The following is a 27,824-nucleotide window of genomic DNA, read 5'->3' as shown; positions in this document are numbered from 1 at the left end:
ACGTAGGTGAGACGAGGTGCTCCTGGTCATTTGTAGAGACTAGAGACCCCAAATTAAACGGCACGAGCGGCAGTCGGCTGACAAGACACTGTTGAAGCGGGCGTATAAGTGACTTGATGTTTAAAAAAAAGTTATTTTAAAACTCAGTAGGCTGAGTGTAAAAGAGTAAATGATGAGTCATTCTCCGAGCTTAATTGTGTCCACACGCTTATAGCTCAGCCTAACAGATTGGTCTTGTTTACCAGCTCAAAGGTGTGAAGGATGTTCATTTAATCCAAGAGAATCAATGAAGCGGACCTACTGGCCATTAATAAGGTGACATTGTGTTGTCAACCTTCGGCCATGTGGTCTGCACCTTGGCAATTTTGTGTTTATGGTTACTGTGTGCGTGTATTTTTTGTGGGCACCACGGGGGTGCATGACACATTTCATCACCTCGGTCGATACTTGTTAATGAATGGTTTAATCATCCTGCTTTGCCAGAAGTCTCTTGACGACTATGAAGGAACAGAAAACTGGCTACTCTGCAAAGTCAACTTACTATTGTCATTTACTTTCTTTAATTTTTTGTTTGCTGCTTGGCTTTTGATTATCTCTAGAAGGAATGCTCACAAATACAAATGGCTTATTTTACCAGAATGGATTGGAATTTGGTGACCAGGGTAGATGTTGATGTGACAGGATGTGGAGCCATTAATATGGATTAGGGTTGGGAAATGAATCAAATTAATTTGATTATTTCATCATTTTACAAATCAAAGATTTGAAACTTTGCTAAGTCTTGAAATCTACGATTTTTAAAAGTGCTAGGCTGCAGGTTGGTTTATAAGACAAGTTTACAAGTTACTAATGACTTATTTGTGGCTTTTAAGCAAGTTGTGCTCAAGCAATAAACAGCTGAGAATGATTTTAACAGTTTAGGATTCAGAGCAAATTGTGTGACAGTGATCAAAAATCAGTCTGCTTTTATAGCAACTAAATAAATCGGATATTTGATGTCAAGAGGCTGAAATTCTGAGAATTTTTGGTCTCTAAACAATTAATTATCATTTTTGAATTTATTAGTATATTAGGTAATGACTAATAAATAATCAAACGTTCCACCTCCATCGTAGGGTTGGACAATATGGCCATAAAATAAAATTTCAATTTTCTCAAGTCATTCTGGACTATTATGACTGTAATAGATTGTAATGAATATACCTAACAACATTAAAAAAAAGAAAAAGATTGAAGCTGCATTTAAAAAATATTAATCTTGTGGAAACTATTCCGACAATATCGTAATCATCCAAATATAAGAGACACTTCTTCCCAAAAATGAAGGCCAAAAGTGTGTGTACATCCTAGAAACAGTAACAAACAAAAAATTTACACTTTTTTTTTTTGTTTTTCCAACACCATTTGTGGACGATTGATCTGTTGACGCACAGATGTGCATTTTTATATCGGACGTATTCTTACTTACAATAATTACTTTGATGGGACGAGCTAGAGGAGTGGAATGTCAGTTCGTGTCAGCATCAAGTGCCTGTTGCAGCTAACAACAGCTCGTCTTATTTAAGGTTGTTACAGCGTTATTTTCAATAAAAAAAGCGGACGGACTGAACCAACATGTGAGCGTCCTTCTTCACACACAGGAATATTACGAAAACAGAGAGGATCATGTAAAGGTTGTGATGTCTCCATACCATACCGCTCTTAATTGAACCAGCTGGAGACAATTGCTACGGTTACAGAGTATGGAAAGGTAATCCATTTAGCTTGTTTATAAATTGCGGCCTTTTTGCAGATACTCACAGTCATAAACTTGGTGAAACAGGTATGCTCGTCAACTTTGGGTATATATTGTAAAATGTACTCAAATCGCGTCGCGAGGAAAGGAGAAACAACAGCTTCGAGCGCATTCAACATGACAGCAGCGAGGCATTTAGTGACCGCTCGCAATGTGGGAAACCTGATACACACTTAACAAATATATAACTTACAGAAATGAACACAAGAAAATATGAAGATTTTACAAAAGATGCGATTTATTTAGTTTTGCTATAGTTTTTACAATGTTGTACAAAGTGTTGGTCCGTCTGATACATGCTAATATTGAAAATACCAGAATTTGACTCAAAAATGAAGGGTTTGTCTTATACACAGTTGCTTCTTATATTTGGGGAATTACGGTATTTTAAACAGAGAAAATTAAAAATAACGTATTCACTACCAATCACCGCACTGGATGTCATTTAATATTGCAATCATGTTATGGGTGTTGAGCTTTGGTGATGGGCGCCCTGCTGAGTGCCATTCCAGTTATTATCTGAGGTATCCTACTTCTCTTGAAGCTTCGCAATGGGTTGGTTTGAATTACAAATTAAGTCAAGAGAGAACTGCTTCAAATTTGATGAGAGCGTGAGGGAAGCCCTGCTGCTGATCTAGCAAGAGATTCACCTGCCGTGTTGCCTCTGGCTGTTTTGGAATTTGCACTAATACACACATGCACACAGATACACACACCTGCGGGCCATTACTGTACCTGGCACTCAAAGTAACCGCGGGCCTAAACTCTCCACGTTGCTCCCATGCAAGTTTTACACGCGTACTCAAGTGGGTTTCGCAAGAACATGGCGTTATTAAATCAGGATAACACATACGTACACAGTATGACATTACAATCTCTCTTCCTCGTATGCCTTGCATCCTTATCTCTTGAGTGATTACATCTGCTCCCAGCTCACCATCCTGCCGGCCTTCCAGTCGGATGTTGAACGTGCCGGCGGTGCTTTGTCAGAGTCCAGGCATGGCGTTCATTTCCTGCATGGCTGCCCGCACTGATGATAACGCGCCTCTTAGCATGCGGCGCGGCGAAGAGAGCATTAAACACTCCCGTGTTTGCCAGGTAGAGAATGTCAGGGACACAGGGCGAGTTTGTTAGGTTGGCCTTTGCCGTACTGCAACACGTGTTGAGTTGGTACGTGGTGGCGCTTTAAGTGGTGTGATAGAAAGTTGGAGGGGAAGTGTGAATCCTTGCCTGCAAGAGCTGACCTTACTTGCTTTCCCACACAAGGATAGCAAAATTTGGCTCTCTGTCCCGATAATTTCTGCATGCAGGGCACTGGGTTCGATTTTAAGGGTGCTGCTATTGACAGCAATGGAAAGTAGTGAAATACAAAAAAATATATATTTTTTTACTCAAGTTGACTTGTCAGGTGCTAGTAAATCTGTATATTTATTTTTTATTTATTCATGACATGTTTTGACAAAACCAGCAGTATGCCGATGATATTAGTTTTGAGTTTTGAGATTTACAAAAATGCACGTTACACAGAAATGTCCAACCTGCTCATTTCCTTTCATTTCAAAGCAGCCATTAGGCCACACCAATTTTTTTTTACACCTTTTCATCTCTTGAGATGTTAAACATTCCTCAGATTGAATTTTACTCTCCAGTCTTAACACTTTATAGAAGTTTGAGATCAATGTCTTTTTCCTTCGGTACTGGTTAATATGGACATCTTAAAGATGAATGTGCCAAATCTTTTAAACATGTTTTTCCTAAAGCTAGGGATTTCAATTTGTTAATTATCAAAGTGCTGTCTGTACTGTAACTGCACCATTTTATGTAGTTTTTCCTTTGTAGGATTTTTGAGCAAAATTGGAAAAAAAAGCCAAGGAAAATCTACCGCTGCATCATACTCTTATTAAAACTAGTGTTTTTCATGAGACTCCACAGCTGAGCCCATGCATGGTTTCATGCGTCATGACATTGTACCCGTGTGCACATGCCTCATTTCCACCCCTATTTTAAGCCTTGAATAGACGTGGACGTTTCCTTAATTACTCATTTGCATATAGAACCGCTGTTTGGACCTCACATTATTAGACACAGCAATTAGATTAATAGCAAGTGTGAAGTACAATGTCACAGAAAACACAGGATTACAAAATGGTTTTCTTTTGCAGACCGGGTGAAAAATCAACAGTCCATTGTATAAATCAATTCATTCATAAGGTTGATTGAGTATTTTCGTATTGAGTATTTCGGTATTCAGATAGCCTACATAACATTTTCTTTGAAAAGCTGTTATTTGGATATCTGGAAATCTGATAAGATCTAAAAGATTTGTATATTTAGAATTCAATTACATTTTGCCAGTACAATAAACGTCCCTTTTGATTAATACAATTGCAGCATGACACTCCATCAAATATCGCAATCGAATATCAGCTACATAGGAAAAGATATATAGGAATAGTAGGAATTAGTAGGAAGTAGGAATTAAATTCAATAATCCACATGTAAAATAGGCTAGGATATTCAATCCCGAGAGTGAAACCTTTGAGTGGTATTGACACGTAACCTCCTGACAGGGCCAGAGCAAAGCGACGAGGGGTTTGCAGCCAGTGAGCTGATAATGAGCTGCACTGCTCGAGTTTCTTATTCTAACAAGCTTCTCATCTTTACTCCAGAGGGCTCTTTAGTTCTGGTCAAATACCTGCGCCGAGGATATGAGCGAGAGGAGGGAACGCTCTCAGAGGGTCTTTGCAGCACCTCCCTTCATTCCATTTACTCTTCTGCGGCTTCGGGACAAAGGCAGTACTTGTCTGTCTAAACACCTTCGCAGCCACATCAAACCCCATGAAGTCCCGCAGTGGATTAGTTTGTCTACCGAGCAGCCTGGCACATTGGATATGAGTCATTTATCTCACAACCGTATTATCGGAATAGGATTTTGTAACAACGTTTATAGTCCAGGGATACTTATTTTGCCATCTTTAGCTGTGAATATCTATCTATCTATCTATCTATCTATCTATCTATCTATCTATCTATCTATCTATCTATCTATCTATCTATCTATCTATCTATCTATCTATCTATCTATCTATCTATCTATCTATCTATCTATCTATCTATCTATCTATCTATCTATCTATCCATCTATCCATCCATCCATCCATCCATCCATCAATATATAGTATATACAGGATAAACATGTGGATAATGTCATTATAAAAATCTGCAATTTTCCACTTGTTGTGGACTGCAAATGACATTGTCACATGTGCTTAGGTCATAAATAATCACGGCTCAGCCTGTGAACATCATATGACCAAATACAGAGAACAGGTGAGCCATGACAGCAAGTCGCAAAATGCATTTTTAAGGATAACATTTTACAATTGTGAAATTAAATATACACTAAAGGATTTTTTACTTCATAAAATGGAAAACTACAAAGTACCCCTTTTACAATTTCATAACTGAAACAATGCCTGTCAGGCCATGAATAGTTCACTGACACTGGCCTGACCAAGCCAATAAATGTTTAATAAAAATAATAAAATCAACATCCTCTTGCTTTTTGACATATGTTCTGAATCAGAAGTACTTTTTGAAAGCCAATTGAAGCCAATTGAATAGAAACACATTATACAAAAATATTGGATCTTTATTTTAAGTTTTTTCCATCCTTTTACCTCGCTGTACCCGTTTTTTTAAGTGGGGGGTATCAAGCTAAAACTCTTCATAAGTAATAATTGGAACTTGAAATAAAGGTCACTAAGTTTTCATTGTAAATGGTCAGTAAGCAAAATACTGAAAAAAATACATATAACAAATCAAACTATATTAATGTTTGGTTTATTACTTGATTAAAACCGTAATGTCCAGAATGACTGGTAGAAATTGAGATTTTATTGTTTGGCCATATTGCCTAGTTGTAGTGGAAGTAGAAAAGTGATAAAGAAAGAAATGTAAGAATATGACATTGTAAATACTTATACACTTTTGTAGTTATAGGTCACGGCCATTTGCTGAGCAGAGCCAGGAGGAAAAATGAATCCGAACACGCAGGATAATTTCCTAAAATCGTTTTTAGACTTCCAACAATCAGGCCTTTGCTGATATTGATTTTAGGAAGGAAAAACAATCCCCAGTGATAAACTAGCAAGTGATCTGCTAACATAAGGACAGGTAAACAAACATGCATGTTTTGCATTACATGTTTCCCACTACTTCTGTGGCGTCTGTGGAGGTTTGTGGTCTGAGTCCCATCCTAGTTTTAAGCCGCATACTCTTAATTAAGATTGTTTCACTAATAACAGTAATTGACTAACTCCCAACAAATACCTTTACTGTTATGTGTTTCCCAGTCAGATGCTCTTCTGCTTCAGTTTCCTTTCAACACTAATTAAAGCAAATCCTACAAATGAGCATCTTTTATATGCTCAGTATATTGCACATGCAACACCCACAGTATCTTTTTTTTTCTGGCAAAAGCTAGATTTCTCCAGCATAATGAAGAAAACTCACTTGAAGGGAATTCACTTAGCGAGTAAAACATTTCTCTACTTTCTTCCCCCAAGTGAATCCCACTGTGCACGCGCCAAGTCAACGAAATGCTTGTTTTATAAAAGTCCTTTTGGAGTTTGGATCAAAAGTGTTTTTTTTTTTTCCACCCCCCCCAACCGCAATCCATGGCTGAAATATTTAAAACTGGCTCTGAGTCTGTCTCATGCTGCCGCTCGCTTCGCTCACTTCCATTCCTTTTCCGTTTTGTTCCTTTTATTTCCACCTTTGCCGTCCCTTCGTCTCCTATCTCCACTGTCACGCGGCTTTTGTGTTTGCATTAATAAAGCACACTAATGCAAAGTGGATGTGGAGTTATAAATAAGGAGCTATATGTATATTTGATTGCTTTATGGTCCTTTGACTACGCAAAAAAAAAAAAAGCCATCCGCCCCTGCTAATATCAGCCTTTTGTGGTTGCGTTGCTGTGTCTTGGCTATTTTCACATTAGAAAAAAGAATATAATGGAGATGCTCTTTGATCGAAAGAAAATTATTCCAGAATATTCTTACACAACCCTTTCATTCTGCACATGTAAAAAGCTTCTAAAGGGGTTCCCCCCACTTACATACTCTACATGTGAATACATAAAGCACTATAGTAGAAACGAAGTACAGCGGACGACTTGCATGTAATATAATAAAAATACGAAATGGTCAATAACACAGTCACTGTCATTAACGTCTATAGATGTCAGATTCATTTTTACTGAGCTGGTGGTGAATTCAGTTAAAGAAATGCTTTAATGCTTCACGTTAAAATGTGAATAAATTGTAATGGCCAAATCCAAAACCAATTTTGACCTCTTTGTAGTCATTCATTGCAAAATTTTTTTTAACTACTTAATCCTCTGTTAATTATTTATACTATACTATAAGATGCGATGCTATGCTATACTATACTATACTATACTATACTATACTATACTATACTATAATATACTATACTATACTATACTATACTATACTATTAATGATTAACACTGTGGTAATAATCCATGCCATGGAATCTGGTTCCGGGGATTGTGGAGCTAGAACAATATGTTTTTTTACAGGGCCGATTCCAATTATTATTAGTCAAGGAGGCCGATAACCAATATTTGGAGCAGACATTCATTTTAAAATTTAAAATTTTGAAATTATACAAAAAAAAAAGTCTCCTGTAGGCATGACACAACCAATGTAATATAACTGATTACTAGATCTGCGATTGAAAGCCTATTGTTGATGTGTTAGAACACATCTTAATTTGTTGATTGATCAACAAATCGATTAAAGAAACTATAGGAAACATGTTTAAATTTCGAACCCATTATTTAAAAACAGGGCTAGAGTTGTCAGTCTTGGAAATTTTTGTAAGTGATTATCATATTGATTATGCCATTGATAATTGAATAATCAGACAAAATGTTTCATAAAAGTGTTTTAAAAAAATAATATAAAAAATCTCTTACTCTTTGTTTACAAATTGTTTATGTTTATTTTGTATTGTTCGGTGATTAAAAACGGCTGGACAACAATGAAACAATCAAACGGGAGGGATTGATGTTGTACTCGCCAACTTATTTGAAAGTGATTCAGTTACTGCTTCATTGTTTTCAAATTAAATTCAATTTTTTGTTTCATTGCCTACCTTATTATTTGCTCAATTATGGAATGTAGTCTGCTCGGGGAAGTGAACAGAATAAGATTTTAATTGTGTGGTGTTACTATGCATATGACAAAAAAAATCTCTTGAATCCTGAATCTTGAACAGTTTTTAGTTAAACAGTGGCTCCAAACGATTACTTGGTTATCACAATTGTTGTTGATCAATTTGATTATCGATCAGTTGTCCAATAATTTTTGACATCCCTAAACAGGACATTATTTAAATTGGTTGTGCAGAAATCAAACTATGATTCATATTCTGCTTTGCTGGGTGGATGACTGTTTTTCACGTCTGCCTTCCGGGTTCAATCTCGGATTGAACCCACTGTTTGGAGTTTGCATGTTCCCACGTGGCACTTTGGCTTCCTCCAACCTTCCAAAATCATTCATCGGACACTCTTCATTGTCCCTAAGTGTGGTTGGGGGTGTGAATGGTTGTTTGCCTCTGTGTGCCCTGCGATTGGCTGGCAATCGGTTCAGGGTGTCCCCCGCGTACTGCCCAAAGACTTCTAGGATAGGCACCAGCAAGCCAGCGCCCCCCTAGTGAGAATAAGTGGCTAAAAAGAAGATGGATGGATTGTTGGTTGGATACTGCTTTGGGCCATAACATCCTGAGAAATATGCAAAAATACTTGTTTTGTTTTCCAAAGTACAAAGTAAATGCAAATGTTTTATTCGAATTCAAAACAGATTAATAGTCGTTTTTTTTTTTTTTCCTTTTTTAAGGAGTTTGGAAAATATGCAACTCTGAGCATTTGGAGAAGTTTAAACTTAAAAAAAGGTATCGGTACAATTGATTATCAAAAATCATTATCCATTCATGTAATACTCAATTAGTTATCGGTTCATTGATTAATTGTTGCACCTCTAATTTGACATTGGAATTGATTTAGGATTATTATAGACTTAAAGTTGACCTATAAAGACTAACTTTAGTCAGTCTTTTTGTCAAATTGTCTTCCACACAAAAAGTACATGATTTGAAGGAAAATTCCATCAGCTAATGAAAATACTTTTGATGAACATGATGTTTTAGCTCAGGATTTCAGTTTGTTGTTTGGCTACCTTCTTTGAACAGGACAAACACATTGAAGTCTCTTCTTCAGATCATTTTGGAGTCGTCAGGTCCTAATCCTTGACTGAGTACAGTGATTGCCGTTCAAATGCCAGTAGCAAGACAGCTAATCTGATTCTGATTTAGTTTTATGGAGAACATCTGCTTAATGCACTCTAGTTGTCAAAACAACTGCAGGGGTCATGTCGCAACAGTTTGCAGGCTTCCTCCTCATGTTTAGTGCTGGGAGCTGAGATGCTGATTAGGCGTTTCAAAAAAAGAAAGCGCTTGGATGTTTGCACATAAGTTTGCATGATTAAAGGCCACCTAATCAACTTGGACAAGTTTTGATGTCGGAACTTATTAGCTCCATTGCACTCAGTGGGTCTTGGTTGAAGCGAGGCTGGCGTGTGACTCACATACCACAGTGATGTTGAAGCCTCGACAAAAACAACATCCTCTTCTCTGTTGTTGTTGTTACGGGGGCATCGAGCGAGGAGCAGGTGGTGCTGATTGAGAGCTGCTGTTATCTCCAGTGATTAGCGATGTCTTAATGTCAGAGCGGAGCATAATGACTTTGCCTATTGATTAGATAACATATGCACTTGGACATGTTTGTTTAGGAACTCTGGAAGTTAAACTCCTTCATTTAGGTTATGCGCCACTTGCTGTGAATCCAGTGTATTTGTAAGAAAGACGTGCTGACTTGGACTGTTCTTCTCATTGTTACTTGATGAGTCTGAGAACTTATAATCAAGTACCATATTTATAAGGCGCACCTAAAAGCCTTAATTTTTTTAAAAAAGCTGATGGTGCGCCTTATAATCAGGTGCGGCTTATATATAGATCAATACTGAGATTGGGATTCGTAGATGGAGAATGAACTGATAAAGTAAGCTTTACCTGTTTCTTTTGTGTGTTTACAGTTGAACAAGGTTGGTCATATTGACATTGAGTTATTATGCTATTGAGACTTTAGAGGAATTATTTGAGTTATTATTGTTATTACTTTGAGCATTACTAAATTGTGATTGAAAAAGTTTTAAAATATGTCATTAATTGAGGGTGCGCCTTATATATGGAAAACATTTTAAAAATATGTCATTAATTGAGGGTGCGCCTTATAATCAGGTGCGCCTTATTGGGCGGAAAATACGGTCATCAAAAAGAACTTTTCACATTTTCTGTTTCATATCACTTGCATTCAACATATACACGAACTTTAATAATGAATGTCTCATGCATCATTAGCAAATATAACTATTTACAGATTCTTTTTTATGAGGGGGTGGATTTACATTGCATTTTCCCTCCCTTAACTCAGGGCATAGCAATAAAAGTATTAGTTGGTCCTAGGAAACTATGTTGTTGGTTGGGAAGTTTCATTTATAGTTCAGACTGTCATTTATACAAAAAGGGCCAGATTTGGTCAAAATGACTGGGCGCTGATCATTCAGTTTTAATTTGTCGTGTTGGAGTGGAATCTTCTGCTCATGAGCTTACAAACCTCAAAAGTACGTCAATGTATGATGACAACTAATGTTAAATCACTTGCTCAGCTCTTGGCATTTCAGCTAGATAGACCATTTTTCTTTTGTCTTTCTTACTTGTATTCTGTTTCTGTCCATCTTTCCCCCTCATTATTCTTCCTGCGCTCCCTTTAACGAAAATCGGAAATGTCTAAATTACACTTGCTAATAGGTCACGACGGCACTGTTTCCTCCCCCACCTCATCACTCTGTCCCTCTTTTTTGAATTTACTGTTTGGTACAGCGAATATTTCATTTGACACTAAATGAAATTGTTCTCAATTCTTGAAAGTAGAAAAAAAAAAATCTCCTCTACTCTGCTGTGCCTTGTCCTGCAGATGGGAACATCAATTTTTAATGCTCATTTTGACACACTACTACACATTTCCCCCCTTCAGGCATACACACAGCAACCACTGGACACTAAAGCGAACATATTCTCACTTTGCTCCGCCTGAACACCTTCACAGAAATGTTGTCTACTCATTTTTAATAAATACTCCAGAGACGGCAACTCCTCATTAAAAAATACATCACGCTGCGCCAACAGATCAGCAGATAATTAACATATTAATTCCAAGCTGAAGGATAAGTGTTCCGAACAAACGAGGCGCTTTTTTTTTTTTGCTTTTTATAGAATGTTGTATCTCACTACACGGAATCTTGTTATCAGCACAGTTAGAGGATTGATGCAAACACAAGTATATGAAAGGGTTTGCAATGCACACGAAGAAGAACGAAACCACCAAAATAACAATAAACCTTTTTACAGCAAATTGCCACGTCAGAGCTAGGGCTGGCGGATACGGTAAAAAATATAACCTTTGACCTTCTCAAACATCATGGATGATCGTGGTTTTGATCGATTTTAATGGAGATAAGAAATAAACCTAACAAATATTTAGATCGGGATTTGATTTGTTTAAAAGTACTATGAAAATAATTCAGATAAAGATAAGGAATGCTGATTCACTCTTGTGCAGTAGTTTGATCATTTTTCATTTTCATTTCATTCCCACCGTTTGGCATATTCTTGGTAGTGTGATAACTAAGTGGTCATATCATGTTTCACATTATCACCATGTTGTGAAATGCCTTCAATGTAAAGATCAAAGGATTGGACAAAATCACGATAGAGAAAAATTGAGATGCTTTTTTTTTTGGCTATATCGCATTGCCAAGCCCTATATGGTGGGTGAGTGCTAGAAAAAGAAAGACAGCAATTTTGAAATCAGCAAATGAATTTTAGTTTTAAGCAGTATAAACATATTTTTTTTCAAATTGTACACCAATGTAACGGTCTAATTTATATTAAAAATTGCATACTTAAATTAATTGTTCACATTGTATGTAGTGAATCTTTATTATGTGCAGATTTCGGAAATAAATCATCTTTTCCACAATTTTACTGGTATGCGTTGACGGAAATTGGCGATACCTGTTCAGCACCTGAAATAGCAATCGTGATAATTGGCAAAGCAATGGTCCAGCATATGGTTTAGCTTCTATTACTTATGAATAAAAGTCAATAACAACTTCTTACCAGAAACCCAACATACAAACATGGAATGGAATCAAGTAGCCAGGAAAAGCTACGTGGACCATTTCCATGTTTATTTCTTAGCGGGAGGGCATTTCTAATAAACAACAAGCCTTGCCAGTTCAGTGTGAGGTATTCCTGGCAGTTTATCACAAATATGCCTTCAGCTTGAATAAAACACATTTCCGAATTTTTGCGTACTTGTTTGCTTCCCAGCAGGTTTTATTTTTGCTCTTATATAAGCGTTTTTCTTGACCATGAACACAACGTGGGGCCTTCATGTAAGAATGGTTGAATTTCTATGCAGGCACACTCATTATTTCATGCATTGCTAAACATAAATGCCAGCCTGTATGTAGCTTTGACGCCTGTTGTATTGTCAGTACCTTACACGGTTGCACATTGTGTGCTTATTTCAATTTGTAAGTACATGGACGAACAGACCATACGAAAGTATTGTACTAAGTAAACGGACATGCATTTTGCATGCGCTAGGTTTGCTAAATGTAAACTGTGTCTGCATTTGTGCACCTTCTATGAATGCTTAATAACTCCTTTAATAGGTTGCAGCAGATTGAGCTGTGATGCTTTCCAGCAGGAGACATTTTTGGGTCACAGATTTGTGGTTTTTTTTCCCCCCTAATAATTTATTTCGATCAAAGGAATTATTATTTGGTCTTGCTTCCATCGCTTGCACATGAACACCTGCATGCACACATTGGTCTTCCATTCCTCATGGCTCAGCGCACCCTGACAGAAAAGGCAGAAAGAGAAGGGCTGCTATTATTCCTTAACCATACCAGTACTGTATAAAGAAGACATCAAGCTGCTGTTCAAAGAGTACCCCTCTGATGAATAAATGCAGGAACGCTTTTGTGGGGATGGGAATTCTCAAAAGAAAATTCATTTCAGCACCCACAAAGTGTTTATTTCCACCTTTTCCTTGTTGACAGTCCCCACAAAGTGACAGCAGTAGGTTTTCTCCAGTAGGTCGCCAGGTATTGTGGTTTTATTTTTCAAGTAGGAACAGAATGGTACAATGGAACTATTCGTACAGTTATGGAACTGCTAGGAATGTTAAAAAGGGAGGCGAGAGTCACTCTTGAACTACGCCCACATCGCTTGACATCAAAGGGGATATAATATGGAAACATGTTTTTTTTTTTTTTTAATTGCATGTGCAAACATATTTGGGACTTTGGAGTGCTTGGCTACCCATTGAGTGTGAAGTTACACAAGCAAGTAATATTGTTTTTCGAAGATGGCTTTTTCAGAAAGTGTCTGTAAGCAAACTGTTTGGACTTTGGCCCTTTGGACTAATTTAAAGGCGCTGCGTCATGTTTCCACTGTTAATTCGTGCATGTACTGTTTATGATGAAATCCTATCTTTGGCACATTGGTGATTTGATTTCTTATGAAATATGAGTTGATTTTTATTTACTATATTTCCAGCCTTGAGGTAAACTGTCTGGTTCACCAAAATGGTGCCTTTCACGCTACAATATAGCTCTTTGGGGTATGTAAACTTGCGTAGACATTTTGTTTTTTTTTAACAACATCAAGACACTCAAAACTAGACATAAAAAGTATTTGAAAACAAAGAATTCCAACCATTTCTGGTGATGAGTTTCAGCTTCAACAAACTTAAGAAATTTTTGCACCACTTCAACATTTTCTACAGTAAAATTTTCCAGTTAGTAAATGAAAAGTTGTTTACTTGGCCAATTGGGTTGAAAATGAAATTGAAGGAGGCACTGCTGCTCAGATAATGTGGGTGTGTATTTAGTCAGTACGATGGCAGTCCTCGTTTCGTGATGTCATCGAGTGAGACACAGTCCTTTTCTCTGATTGGGCGGGGCTGACCTGGAAGTAGGAAAGTAGAAAGTCTTTATATACAAAAATCCAGTGTAACTACAGTGAGTATCAGAAACTAGTTTCAGAAACCACACCCAGAAACTAGACTTGGAAACTTGACCTGGAAAGGTAGTCAAAGAAACTAGGAAGGCAGACAGTTTGACAGCTTGATCTGCAAGCTTGATGTTGTAACTACTTGCCACTAACTCAAAATTATATACTAAAAGACAACATACCACGCCAACCATTTCACTTTTTACTGCCACTTGCTGTTTACTGAAAATGAAATCCCAGTGCCCGAGGGTTCAGATAATGACCATCAAAGCTTACCTGTAATCTTGGTTTGGTCATGAGACGTTCACAAGCTGAGCCCTGAGATATCATCCGGAGAAGGATAAAACCGAGTTGATTGTTCTTCTTAGTTTATATTCCAAATTAAACTGTTGATTTTTTTTTTCACTACTTTAGCATGTTACGATGCAATAGCTTCATAGCTACCTGGTTCACACAGCACTGCGACCTGTCCACTTGGGTAGTTGCATAATTATGAAGAACCCATGTGACGCACGCATGCTGTAACAAATTTTGTTCTCCCTCAGACTACGTGAATATTTGATCAAATTTCACATTCTCCAGTAATGTTTAGCAATTTGTGTCAGTATGCATAATCCCAGTATTGATCTCACAGTGCAAGCAGCCTCCCATCTTATCTTTTCCATCAAAGGCATCCGTGTGACGCCGTCACGCTGGGAGGCGTGAAGCTTAAATAAAGGCACAAAGCTTCAGATTAGAGCAGATGATAAAATGAAACTTTAATAATCCCCGTGAGGAAACTGGGTCACTGCTGAAGTGTGGGGAATAGAAGACAAGAATAGAGAAAATGGAGTCTTGAAGGTAATGCGAGTAATTACAATCAAAGAACATATTGTATTGTAGTAAAAAGAGAATAAATTAAGGTTTTTTTTGCTTATGGTCCCCAGCCAGATGAGAATTCGTCCAAACAGTATTTATACGTACATATGGAATTATGGTAAAAGAGGAAAATCTCCAACCGGCAGAATTTCACAACAGAACATATGAGGAATTTCAGTCAATAGTCCACAAAAAAAGACATCCTATGCATTCGGTATGATAGCAATTATCTTTCTTTTCCTTTCTCATTCAAGTGCACATTTCAGAATCTTTGTGCTTTTTTCTGCTTTTCTTTCTTTTTGGCACAGAGGAATACTAATTCCACCACTGATAAAACAAACACGAAACAAATTTGCCTTCAGTTTTTCAATTAGCATTATTGAAGCTTGTAGCCAAATTCAGTGATTAGAGTGGTGCCGATTTGCTTATAAGAGAGAAACACATTTTCAGATTTGTTTGTCAATCTCTAATGGAAAAATTAATTTGGCTGAGCCTCCACTCTCAAAGCATGTTAAGTTCTCCCAAGTCACAATGAGTATCGATTTTGAGTAGCACGGCTTTCTTGTTACATTCATTTGCTACTTTGTTCCACTGGGAGACAATATGATTGCTGCAAATTAAATTTAGGCAAGAAATAATGATTTACTCTTTTCATACCGCCATTCTTTCGCTTTCTAATTCTTTTGATAACAAGCATCAAACATACAAAGAGACAGAGTGCAGTTCTACTTTTGCTTAGTTGATGGCAGGGCTCTAATCGAATCAGATCTTCTTTATCCCAAAAAGTAAGGAGGTTTTGGGTTTGTTTTTGTTCCCCTATTGTGAAGTAAATCATGAACCATGCATTGTTTTTGGCGAATGGTCACAGCCCAGTAATGATACGTTTATTGTTTTATATGTTATAAACAACTCCTTGAAGAAAAGCTGTCACTATTGAATTAAAAAAAAAAAAATCAAGTAATCAAGTACCGTATTTTCCGCACTATAGGCGCACCGGATTATAAGGCGCACACTCAATTATTGACGTATTCTAAGACCGTTTCCATATATAAGGCGCACCCTCAATTAATGACATGTTTTAAAACTTTTTCAATCACAATATAGTAATACTCAAAGTAATAACAATGATAACTCTAAACTCCCAATAACTCAATGTCAATATGACCAACCTTGTTCAACTGTAAACACACAAAACAAACAGGTAAAGCTTACTTTATCAGTTCATTCCCCATCTACGAATCCCAATCTCAATATTGATCCATATATAAGGCGCACCTGATTATAAGGCGCATCATCAGCCTTTAAAAAAAAATAAGGCTTTTAGGTGCGCCTTATAGTGCGGAAAATACGGCAATTACTACCCCCCCCCAAATGCTAATCTTGATATTAACTGTTTTTTTTTTTTTTTTTAACCTTTGTTTTAATTTTGTATTAAGGTTGGCCATCAGTTGGGGTGGATCTAACTACTAGTGCTGGGAATTGCGTCTTAAAAGTGTATTGCGATACAGCAAAGGCGTATTGCGATACTTATTGCAATGTATTGAGCGGTGTTTGAAAAAAAAAAAATCATCTATAGCATGTAAATTAACAATGCCTGAAAAAAAAACTAAAGGAAATGATTGGAATAGGCTCATTCTTTTTCTTCTTTTTCAGATGTAAAACACAATTCATGTGACAAAAATCATGATACGAAAGCCACTCTGGAGCAGATTCATTTAAAAATGAAATATTACGAAAATAAAGTTTTTCAAAACCGATACCGGTACATTGGAAACTGAACATCGAATTGTTGAATGCGTATTGCATCTCTTTGTGTCACAATATATCGATATAACCCAGCACTAGTAACTACACATTCTTTGTCTGTTAGTGTAGTGGAGATCCATAACTACTCATTATTTATTGTGTTCCATTCATCTGAATTTTTTGACGCCAACAAATGTTGCCTATGCTAACCGGTTAGCAATCGATTAGAATTAGCTACCGATTAGAATTTAAGGCCAACAGACTCCAACTAGTTGTATTTAACAAAAACCTATATATGTTGCACATATAGTTGAGTCCTTAAAGCCACTGAAGGACTGAAGATGATACTTCAACAATATTTAAAAAGTGAACTTGCATGTGTAACTTGGTATGACCCTTCGTCATGTTCTTCCCGACGAGTAGACTGTTTTGTGCTTGACTGCCCCCTTGTGGGTTAAAATTTGATTGTTTGTAATGACAGGTTATATTCTCACATAATACAGCCCTTGTGTTTTGTTGGGAAGTTCACAGATTTTTTTTTCTTTCTTTTGGGAAGTTCCATGTGCTTCAGTTGTTTTCCTGAAAGCCTACTAACTAATACATCATTAAGTGTTTAAACCAGGATGGGCCGTTTTGAAAATTGCGGCGCGAACTTGGTTCCGGTGGCGCTTTGAGACATTTTTAGTGGGCCTATTTTTAAAGTTGACTTACCCGACTTGGTTGACTTTTCCCTTCTAGTTTGATACCTTTCCTTGAAGCTCACTACACACAATAATATTAGCTCCAGACCTCCTGTGCAACTTTTGCCGTTTATCATTTTGTATCGTAGCAGGGGCAAGCCAGGTTGGTCTCCTATATACTTTTGCAACACACAAACAAAAGCTGCTGTTATCTGAGGGAGGGGAACGCGAGAAATGAACTATGCACGATTAGAAAATGAAAGAAGATTGCTTTTGATTAGCACTAGTTAATTAACTCAGCCAGCTGCCTGCCTGCTCCCTAGCCAGCCCATCAACAATGCACGACCCGTCTGCGTGATTAACCCAACGCTGTTTATGGGCGCTTACGTGTGTGTGTTTTTGAATGCTGGTCTTTCTTTGTTAAATATGCTTTTGCCCTTTCTTTTTGTATTCTAGTCCTGTTATTTTATAATGAAAAACAAATTAATTTAGCATGTGTTGTGTGTACCTTTCTGTACAAAAAAGAAAAAAAATCTTTTCATCAATATGCATGATGGAGAGTGGCTGGTCTTCCCCATATACATGATTAGCGACATGGGACCACTGTGCCGTGTGCTGCCAAGTTAAATAGAACAGCATTGAATGATTGATAAGGTGGAAATAAGGGATAGGAGATAAGAAGCAAACAACGTGTAAATATAGTTGTAGGACTGGAAAAAAGATAAATGAGGATACCCATACCGCTTGTGCACCTCCGATGCTGGCATACACGTCTCTGCCGTGTGAACATGCACTGCGGACAAGACAATGTCCCGCTTCAATGAGTTCTGTCTGCTCGGACGTGCGTGAGTGTTTCAGAATCGACGTTCCTCCGTTGAACTACACTGGACCCCTGCTTGTCGCTGGGGATACGTTTAGTCACACACAATAAAGATGAACAATGATATAGCAGGGGACCACTCTACTATGAGCATGTATTTTTTTTGTAACCTTGAAGCTTTGTGTCCTCATTTGAGGACATTGTATTTATAGTCCCCATTGTTCCGGAAAGTTTAAAACACATTTTTGTCATAGTTCTCATCATCTTGCCTGACCTTCGCTGTATACCGTGTAAACTAATGGAGAAGGCTTCAGTCTCTCCTGGGTGGTAGATAAAGTATGTTTTTTAGAGCCAAGCATTATCGGAAAAGGAAAGCTCTAGAGGGCCAGTATATTTAGCATTTTCACTCATCTTTCAAAGCCATTAGAATATTGTGTGCTATGTCTATGTAAACATGGGTGTTATCACATGAAAGATTGATTTCCATTCCCATTCCTTATTTAGACTTGCGTGTAGGTAATATCTGTGTTGTATGCATGGAATGCATGCATATATATATATATATATATATATATATATATATATATATATATATATATATATATATATATATATATATATATGGGTGTATATGTGTGTGTGTGTACATGTATTTGTGCGTGTGTGCATGATGCATCAGGGTGGATTCTGCAGCTGCTGTATACTGTATGTGATGACTCATGAGGTCAAACCAAATCAAGGTGTCTCCTCTCATCTTTCTATATGTGTACGTCCGGTTCGTATCAACAAGCAGATCACACCAGACGGGAAATGTCAGAGCTCATTAGTATTGGTCACAGTGTGCGCTATCTAGATATCTTGACCTGCAGGCTGCTCAATAAAACACAGTTTGGAAAAGTTGCTCTGATGTCTCTGATGGTAGCTAACTCAGCTTATATGAGGTTACAGTGAAACAAATCTACTCAGAACAGATAAACCAATGTTATTTTTTTTTCAGTTTTTTCCAAAGGGGAATAACCATGTGAGATCCTTGAGTACTTGTTGAGTACTTGTGAGTACTTGTGGATTCCAAAGTTCAAACATGTTTGATTTCATGTCTGATATATTCAACTTTTGAACAACATTTGTAGTGGTATACCTCTGTATTTTATTTAGAAACCCCAGAATATAGATCGTGTAACATCATCCGTTTTATTTCTAGCGTGTCTGCAGGAAATTGCAGTGCAGATACATGATTAGACCTAAGACCTATATGAAGATCTTACAAAATAAAAGCATGCAACTTTCGCAAGGGCGTGACTATAAACGATTTATTGCTAAATTGTGCTGATTTGAAAAGATACCATGCACTATTGTCATGGCAATAAAATGAGGTTTGGGTACATGCAGAAACCCTGTAAAAATATCATTCCCCTTTGAAGTACCTTCACGTTAGGGCTCTCGCTGCCAAATATTTTTCGAGTAGATTATTCCAGTTGTTGTCATCAAATGATGTTGACTGGCAGGTAAAAATGATCAAGTAGCAGATCGTTGTCACAACCGGGAGGAACTTCAAAATAAAAGCGTCCAATCTTCTTACTTGATATCCCACATTTTGACATTTTATTTTGAAGCATTGTCTGAATTCCTCAGAATGTTTTGGCTCCAGAAAAAATCACAGAGGCTTGACAGGCAGCAGATTCTCCGCAAGTATCATTTAACATCTGCTAAAGCCAATCTACTAAGCTGAGAAAAAAACAAAAAACAAAAAAAAAAACCAGATCTCGTCCCCTAGTTATTGCCTGGTAAATGTGTCTATCCTGCCTGGGTCAATTTTCCGCTGGCTGCTTGAAAAGAGAAGCAATGACTGCTGAAAGCCCAAAGCTAGGCGTGTTAGACTCTGTCTCTCACTGCAGTTGGACAAATCTGAACATGTGAGTGACACAGCCCAGATGTGTATTTTGATTCATTGTGTTTACTAAACTGGGTTTACTCAACTGTAATATCACTCAAAGATTGTTTGGTGATATCACTGTGAAAAAGGAGATACATTGAATATATTTTGGTGTATTTGCATCACTGCCTATTGGGATATCAAAAAATAGCTCCTTACAAAGATTCAGTAGACCTCCTTCTGGTAGCTAACAAGCAGGTCCGCTCTTAGCATTACTAATGGAATTGTTTTGAAGCATCTTCTTTAAATTGCTTTAAAGTCACTATAAAGTGTATTCTACAAATAACATTGTGGAAAAATTAAATATGTATTTTGTGTGTGTATTCCATATAATGGAATGGTCAAAAGAATAATTGATTTTTGTGATTAGTGTAATTATTGTATTTGTTTATTATTTATTGTAAGAATATGGCCAATATAAAAATACACATTTGTGCGTCAAAAAACGGTTTATGTGGCTGACTAATCAGTTTTCCTCAAATGGTATTGATTAAAAAAAAATACATATAATAATACATATATATATATATATATATATATATATATATATATATATATATATATATATATATATATATATATATATATATATATATATTTATATATATATTTATATATATACACACACATTTTTTCTTAAAGTTGTTATTTATAGGACACACCCATACGTTTGGCCCTTTTTGGGGGGCGCGAGTCTTATAATTGGGGAATTATGGTGTTTATCGATTGACTCATTTCGACAGCTCTACTTCACATTATCCCCATTTGAGTGTGCATGTGCATTTAAATGTAAAAAGGTAAATAAAATAGACCCCAAAAAAATCTGAACAGATATTGTCACCACCTGAAGGTAGGATTAATGGTGTTTATTTACTGAGCTCCTTCCATAAGTCTTTTGTCCTGCTGTCAGTCTTAATATAGGCCTGTTGGAGAAATCGTTTGATCGTATTTCTACCTCATCGTCCTTTATCATATCTGAAGTGGGCAGCAAATACTACTGTTATGTATAGGCGTTTTCTGTTTTAGGATTTGGATTTTACTGTAAACAACTTCCACCAGGATGCGATAAGATCATCCATGATCCAAGTTAACATAAGCGATACAGAAAATGTATGTACAGTATGTATGGAAGGGTTTACATCTTTAAATGTCCCACTGATGTTATGATCCAGTTCTGTGTTAGACCTGTTTCTAGAGCAATTATCTTGGTGGATACCCACACTGGAGCAGCTCATTTTCTTAATCAAGTTAGACCAATGTCCTATGGGATGGAAACACTTACGTAAGAACTCTTGGAAAGCAAGTGTAGGATTGGGAAACACCTACTGTACACACACACAGACACACATTCACACTGGGTGCTCCCCGTGCAACACATTGCTCATGGGCAGCCCAACATTTCGCTGCACACAGCGCAGCTGTTGGGGAATGACGCTCAGTTAGTTTTGTTATTACACACCAGCTGTCAGCCCAATTTTCTTTAGCCAGGAACATCTGTGGTGTCATCTCCTACCCCCGAACCCCCCATCCCACACACACACACACCACTTGTCTTCTTCTTGTTTGTCCACATTACTTACCTTCCGACAGCCTATTAGCATCTTCTGTACCATACCAGGAAGTGTTCTTGCGAGAATGGGTATTTGACTACATTTTCTGGATTGTTTCACATAATGTTTTAAGCTGTGCCATTCTTGAGCTAAACAAAATAAGAGATTGCCAGTCTATGTGAACGTAGCTCAATTAAAACTTTTTTCGACACTATGGTTTATGCATTTTGATTAATATTGCGTTTTTGCTAATATCAATTAAGCTAAGTCAAACAACAAAGTCCACCCATTTTTACACAGCCGATTTGCCCCTTGCTGTTAATTGAAAATGACATCACATCTGTTTAGGGCTCAAGTAACGACTAATCAAGGCTCACCTGTTTTGGAGTTTGGTCATTTGATCTTTGCAAGCTGTGATTGGTTGTTACCTGAGCAACTTTGACGTCATGTTCAGTTATCAGTAAGTGACAAAATGGCTGCCCTGAGATTGATAAAAATGAGTGCATTTTGCTGCGTAATTCATATTTATCAAATCCACTATTCATCGCAATCTTGCATGTATACTAGTGCTGCCTCTTTGAATATCTTATTGTAAAGACATTTTGTTTTAAATCTTTCAATTTAGGACATCAAACAAGACTGAATCTACACCAAAGAGTATTGGAATTACTTTCCTATCAATTCCTTTGAGACAGTAATTAATCAAGAATCAGTTCCGCACAATCAACATTCAACACAATATGTTCAGTATAACTCTCCCATGTTTTTGGTGTTTTGCCACTCACATTTTGAAAAATTGTTCAAGTATCAGGCACACTTAAAGGGGGACTAAGCTTCCCATATGCAGCAGGAAAAAATACTTTTTTCTATTTACTTTGATAATGAAATGATTTTTCATGTCCAATTTACACCTTTATAGGTACTATATATCCACTTGCGGACGACTGAAACCGAAATCACATGTGTTGTTTTCTGAGTTTGGTCATGTGACGTTCACAAGCTGAGCTGTGGTTGGTTGTTACAGAAGCCCTGAGTCCATGTGATCTCATTTATAGTTGAGAATGTTTTTAAAAGTGTTAATGGTAGGTGAAAATAGTTTGTCAAAATAATTCTAGACAAAATATTTATTATCATATGTTATTTATTTTACTATATAGTATTATTTTATTGTATACTATTATACAATATTTTATTAATATAATTTATAATTATTTTCGTTTTGGGATGCGTCACGGCAGTGTTGTATTGGACAGTCCAAATCGCCCTTAGGTTTGGCGTTCTGACTCAGTGTACCATCCGATTGGCTGGCAACCAGTTTAGGCTGTACCCCGCCTGCCCTGTTTATATATTTTGATATAATTTATATTTTATATATTGTATATTATGACGATGATGTTATTATTATTATTAATATTAATATTATATATTTTCTACTGCTGAAAATTGTTAAATAAATTAATATCCCTTTAATAGAATATACAATTACTGTACATGTGTCAAATTTCATCCTCATGACACTCACTAAAGGGAACATGACATTATCTAATTGTGACTCTGGTTCTGATTCTGGTTCTCATGAACAATCAGCAAAACTTTATTTGTGCATTATAGTGCCATTAGACATCTTAAATTCCCAAGAATGTATTTTAAGTTCCCTAATTTTCTGTGCTCTCAGAGCGTGTCTTCCCCTCTCCCTCCAAGCTCCGGCGTGTCTGTCTGTGTCAGCGGGGTGTGTTGGTGTCGAACTTCCAAAGTTAATTTTCTTCTGTGGTGCTGAAAATCCAATCAAACCGTTGCCCACCTCCCCCTCTGCAAAGACACAGCGCCTCCCATTTCTGCCAAGTTGTGCTGTTCTTTTTTTTTTCTCCGTTGAGGGAACCCTATTAGTTGATGTTTATGAGCTTAGAAACAACGCTTTAGGCGCTGCCATGATGACTTAAGCCTGTGAGCGAGCTCCAGCATTACAAAGAAACAATGAGCTCCTTCTGAAAGGAAAGAGGCAATGGAGTCAGGGGGACATTTATCATCTTAATAGAAATGACAGGAAAAGGGAAAAAACCTCTGTGTGAGTTGCTGACTTACATTGTGGCATCGTGTATGTACAAAGAAGAGGATTTGTGTGCTTAAGCATCTTTGTGTGTTTCCTTGTAGAGCTATGTGCGATTGTGTGTGTGACTCTTTTACTCCGGTGTGACATTAATTCAGTGGAACTGAGATCGGAGGCCCTTGAGAGGCTTCTAGCGTGTGTATTAGGCAGACCTGCTCCCTATGCGCATCATTTTCTTGAATCTTGATCAAAAGAGTCAAGCAGCTGCAAGTGCCACAAAGTAACCGGTGGAAATGTTTTTACTCTAATTGTTGTGATATAGTTGTACATTCGTTTTCTTCAATGGTTTTCCTCATTGGGGAGGCAGGTGAGCTAACAAAACCAAAAAATGTGCATTCGCACCATGGTTGCCAGTCCTTTACAGAATCTTTGGACATTTTTTTGTTATTAAAAAAATAACAATGTTTTTCTCCTCTTGCAGCTCTGTCAGTATTGCCGTCGAGTGAAGAGCACACCTCTGCCCCTCAGAGTAAATGCATAGGCGACATCGAGGAACTGGCCGCCAGCTATGAAAGGAAACTCATAGAGGTGAGTTATTTGTTTATTTATTTATTTTTGCAATTCACGAATGCTGACTCACAATCATCACAAAGTCGCATTTTTAATGGAGACATAGAAAATTGACTTTTTCACTGCTTATATACACATGTTTGGGTGGCTGGGGTGCCTGTCCAACTGTCAAAGTAGTAATTAGGGCTGCACCTAGCGAGTATTTTTGGCGTTTTCACCAGACAATTAAAATAAAATTTTGAGTACTTGCAAAAAAATAAAAAAATACAACATTAGGTCCGTCATAGTTAAAGCGGTCATGAGTTCCAATTTTTTTTTACAAAACGTGAACTAAAAATGTACTCAGTTATATTGACTACTTATGGCAGCTGAACATTGCTAACTTTACAAATAAACTGAGAGAGGAGTCACCAACCCAAAAACAGATTGTCATAGTTTTATTTTAAAAAGTTGCTCGACGGCACATTCGAAATATCAAAACTTTGATGCACTTTGCTTTTGTGCATGAGCTCGTGTCTTCTACAAAATCTGACAAATGTGATATATATTTATACTGTACCTTTTTTCTGAAGAGAATACTACAAGAAAATAATGCCTATAACAATGAGTCTAATTTGGTATTTTTGTTCAGGAAAAGTATCAGAAAATTTGCCCATGGTATATGTCACATTGGACAAGTCCGGCTCATTCAAATCAGTTAATTTCAACAAAACAGGAAATAGATTGTATATGCCTAAATCCGCCAAATATAAGGCACATCTGTGTATAAGAGGCACACTTAATTTTGGGGTCATATTCTGGTATTTTCCCTGTTACCATGTGTAAGACACACCAACACTTTGACAACAATCTAAAAACTATAGCCAAACAGAATAAATCTAATTTTTGTAAACTCTTCATATTGTCTTGTGTTCATATCCGAAGGTATATATTCATTGCACAAGTGTGTTTTAGATTTCCCTCATTGTGACCGGTCAGTGAATGCCTCGCCAGTGTAACTAAATGCGCTTGAAGTAGTTGTTTTTTATTTTGATCCGTTTTATCCATAGTGTTTTCCTTTTAACATTAAAAACAAAAATAATGGGAATTCACTCATCTGTTTCTATTTCTATACATATGAACACAAAAAACATCTTAAAGAGCATTTGAAAGACACATATGCATTTAGTTTCTGATAGTAAAACGACCACAGGAAGGCCAGTTCCAGTATCACCACCAACACAAGTACCGATACTTTGAAATAAGGCCAGGTATCCTTGATTCGCCAGCAATTTGTTTTGAAATTCAGATTACGACCAAAATTAATTTTGCCCATTTTAATTAATGGGGATAGACAATTGTCGCTCAAGAACAGAACAGAATTATGTTTGTTGTATTTTGGGTGATTTAATTAAACACAAGCTAGAATTAAATGAACTATTCATTTTGCCTTGACGGCGCTGTTTCTCAGCTAATATGTAGTAGACTTCGCCAAAGCACAACCATGTAGTAAAAACTTCATTCTCATTTCAGCAATGATACACCACAGCTTTGTAATAGCAAGTTTCACTTACCAGATAGTTTTTCGCACACATATACATCCGTATGTGTGGGTTATTTATACCAACTTCGCATTACTTTATTAATATTTGATTAGGTCGAATGTACATTTAGTCATAATGCAGTTATTTTCATATCAGCACAATCCCGATAACTCTTCGCAGCACTTATGTAATGTAAAATCTCTAACTAGGATATTAGCTATAATATTACCATATGCATGGTTTATTATGTGTGATATTCACGGTAAGATTGACCACTGATGTGCCAGCGCCACAAAGACTGACAGTGTTTTTAAGTGTTGTGGAAATGAAAAGTTAATCCACGACTTTATATTTTTCAAAAACAAATACATTTTGATACTTTTTATGTAGGCTTTTATTTATTTATGCACCCGTATCATGCATTTTTAATGTTGTTTACCTAGTTACTAGTTGTTCATTAGCTTGGCTGTCCGTTACAATTTGGGTGAACATATCGGTGCAAAAGGTTTACAAACATACATTGGGCTAGGAATTGTAGCCTTGTTTTCTACCTTTTTTACTTGATAGAATAAGGCTATACATCAGCAGTATACAATCCATTATATGCTGTCTGCTGGAGCTTTCTTTCACCGCTTTTGTCACAATTCATAAATGATGTGATTTCCAACAGTACCTGTCAACAGTTTTCTGGAAACGAGCCACAAAAAAAAAATGTGACTGACCACACTATTGATTTTTGCAAAATGTCACATTGAGGTTTGTTGGTTCCTAATGAGGCCTGCCAGACCCAGATAAATATTCCACTGTGTTTACCTTCATTTACTGGGGCAACACAGCTGTGTTTATGACCGGGCTCTGTTCAATGCCATTTATGTATCACACTGACATTGACTTTGTTATTTTTGAGCCAATTCTCTGGGTGTTCGATGCTCTTTTCCCTGCAACTTCTTAAAGTAAGACACTGAACCCCCAGTTGCTCCTGATGCTGCTTCATCACTATGTAAATGAGTTGTCAGCACTCTTTGAGTTCATTTACCATTTACCGTCATGCTGGTCGAGTTAGTGCTAGGTAATATGGCCAACAAATCAAATTTGAACTTTTCTTTAATCATTCTGGACAATTATCATTTTAAGCGATTTTAATGGGACAAATGAACCCAACAAATATTTATTTAAAGATTTGATTCACTTAAATAAAATCCGGTGGAAAATATTTTGACCAAAATAATGAATACTGATTAGTATTAGTCATGTAAAGTTAACATTCATAGCTTGTGCAGAACATGCTTAAAGAGAGTCTTTTTAGTTCACCCTTTATTAGCAGCAAAACATTTATATTTGGTCTATAAATAATTTGATTGCCAAATTGTTTTTCATGTACAATTAATACCTACTTTGTGTCAACTGAAAATGACATTATCAAAATAAATAAATTAAAAAAAAAAAAAAAAAAAAAAATATATATATATATATATATATATATATATATATATATATATATATATATATATATATATATATATATATATATATATATATATATATATAGAGGTAGGTAGGTAGTATAGTAGTAAATATTTGCAAGCGTGCAAAGAAGTGTCTAATAAGTGTTAAATATAGATAATAAGTGGATTGTCACTTTCAAAAACAAAATGAATTAGTGAGTGCATATTTTAAATGTTTTGTCTGTCTCGTAAACTAGCCATCCAACATTCTGCCATTTTTGCAAAATATCTATTTCGCTTTCCTAATTTTCAAATCGGAGACTTAAAACGACAAATGTATCGAAATAAATCGATTCATGGACCTGCCTTAGGTATAATACTCATACAATTAACAAATGCATACTATACCTTCAGTTATTTCTGTCGTGTGTTGCTCCCTCTTCTTCTCCGGTTGTCATAAAGTATTGGGATTTCTCCTCAATAATCTGAAGAGCGGTTTGGAAGTTCACACGTTTGTCTCCCTCCTTTCACCTCTTCTTAAGTGTCATGCTTCAGTCTCAACACTTACAAAGTGATCTAACATGCAGGTGATGTGTTGTGATGTACACTCGCATTCATCAGACGTG

At 36.6% G+C, this 27,824-nt stretch overlaps 1 protein-coding gene across 1 annotated transcript in view; it reads left to right on the top strand.

Moving 5' to 3' along the window:
* snx29 (sorting nexin 29) overlaps nucleotides 1–27,824 on the top strand; it is a 133,354-nt gene that overhangs the window by 44,940 nt on the left and 60,590 nt on the right. Inside the window, exon 15 of the mRNA XM_088439153.1 lies at nucleotides 24,142–24,248. Coding sequence (XP_088295279.1) covers nucleotides 24,142–24,248 — 107 coding nt within the window. The remainder of the gene's footprint in view (nucleotides 1–24,141; nucleotides 24,249–27,824) is intronic.

The sequence above is a fragment of the Hippichthys cyanospilos genome, chromosome 17 (genome assembly GCF_059441005.1).
Source record: "Hippichthys cyanospilos isolate Australia breed blue-spotted pipefish chromosome 17, RoL_Hcya_1.0, whole genome shotgun sequence".
Taxonomy (NCBI): Eukaryota; Metazoa; Chordata; class Actinopteri; order Syngnathiformes; family Syngnathidae; genus Hippichthys; species Hippichthys cyanospilos.
The sequence above is the reverse complement of the archived record's forward strand: the minus strand, read 5'-3'. Positions and strand labels throughout refer to the sequence as shown.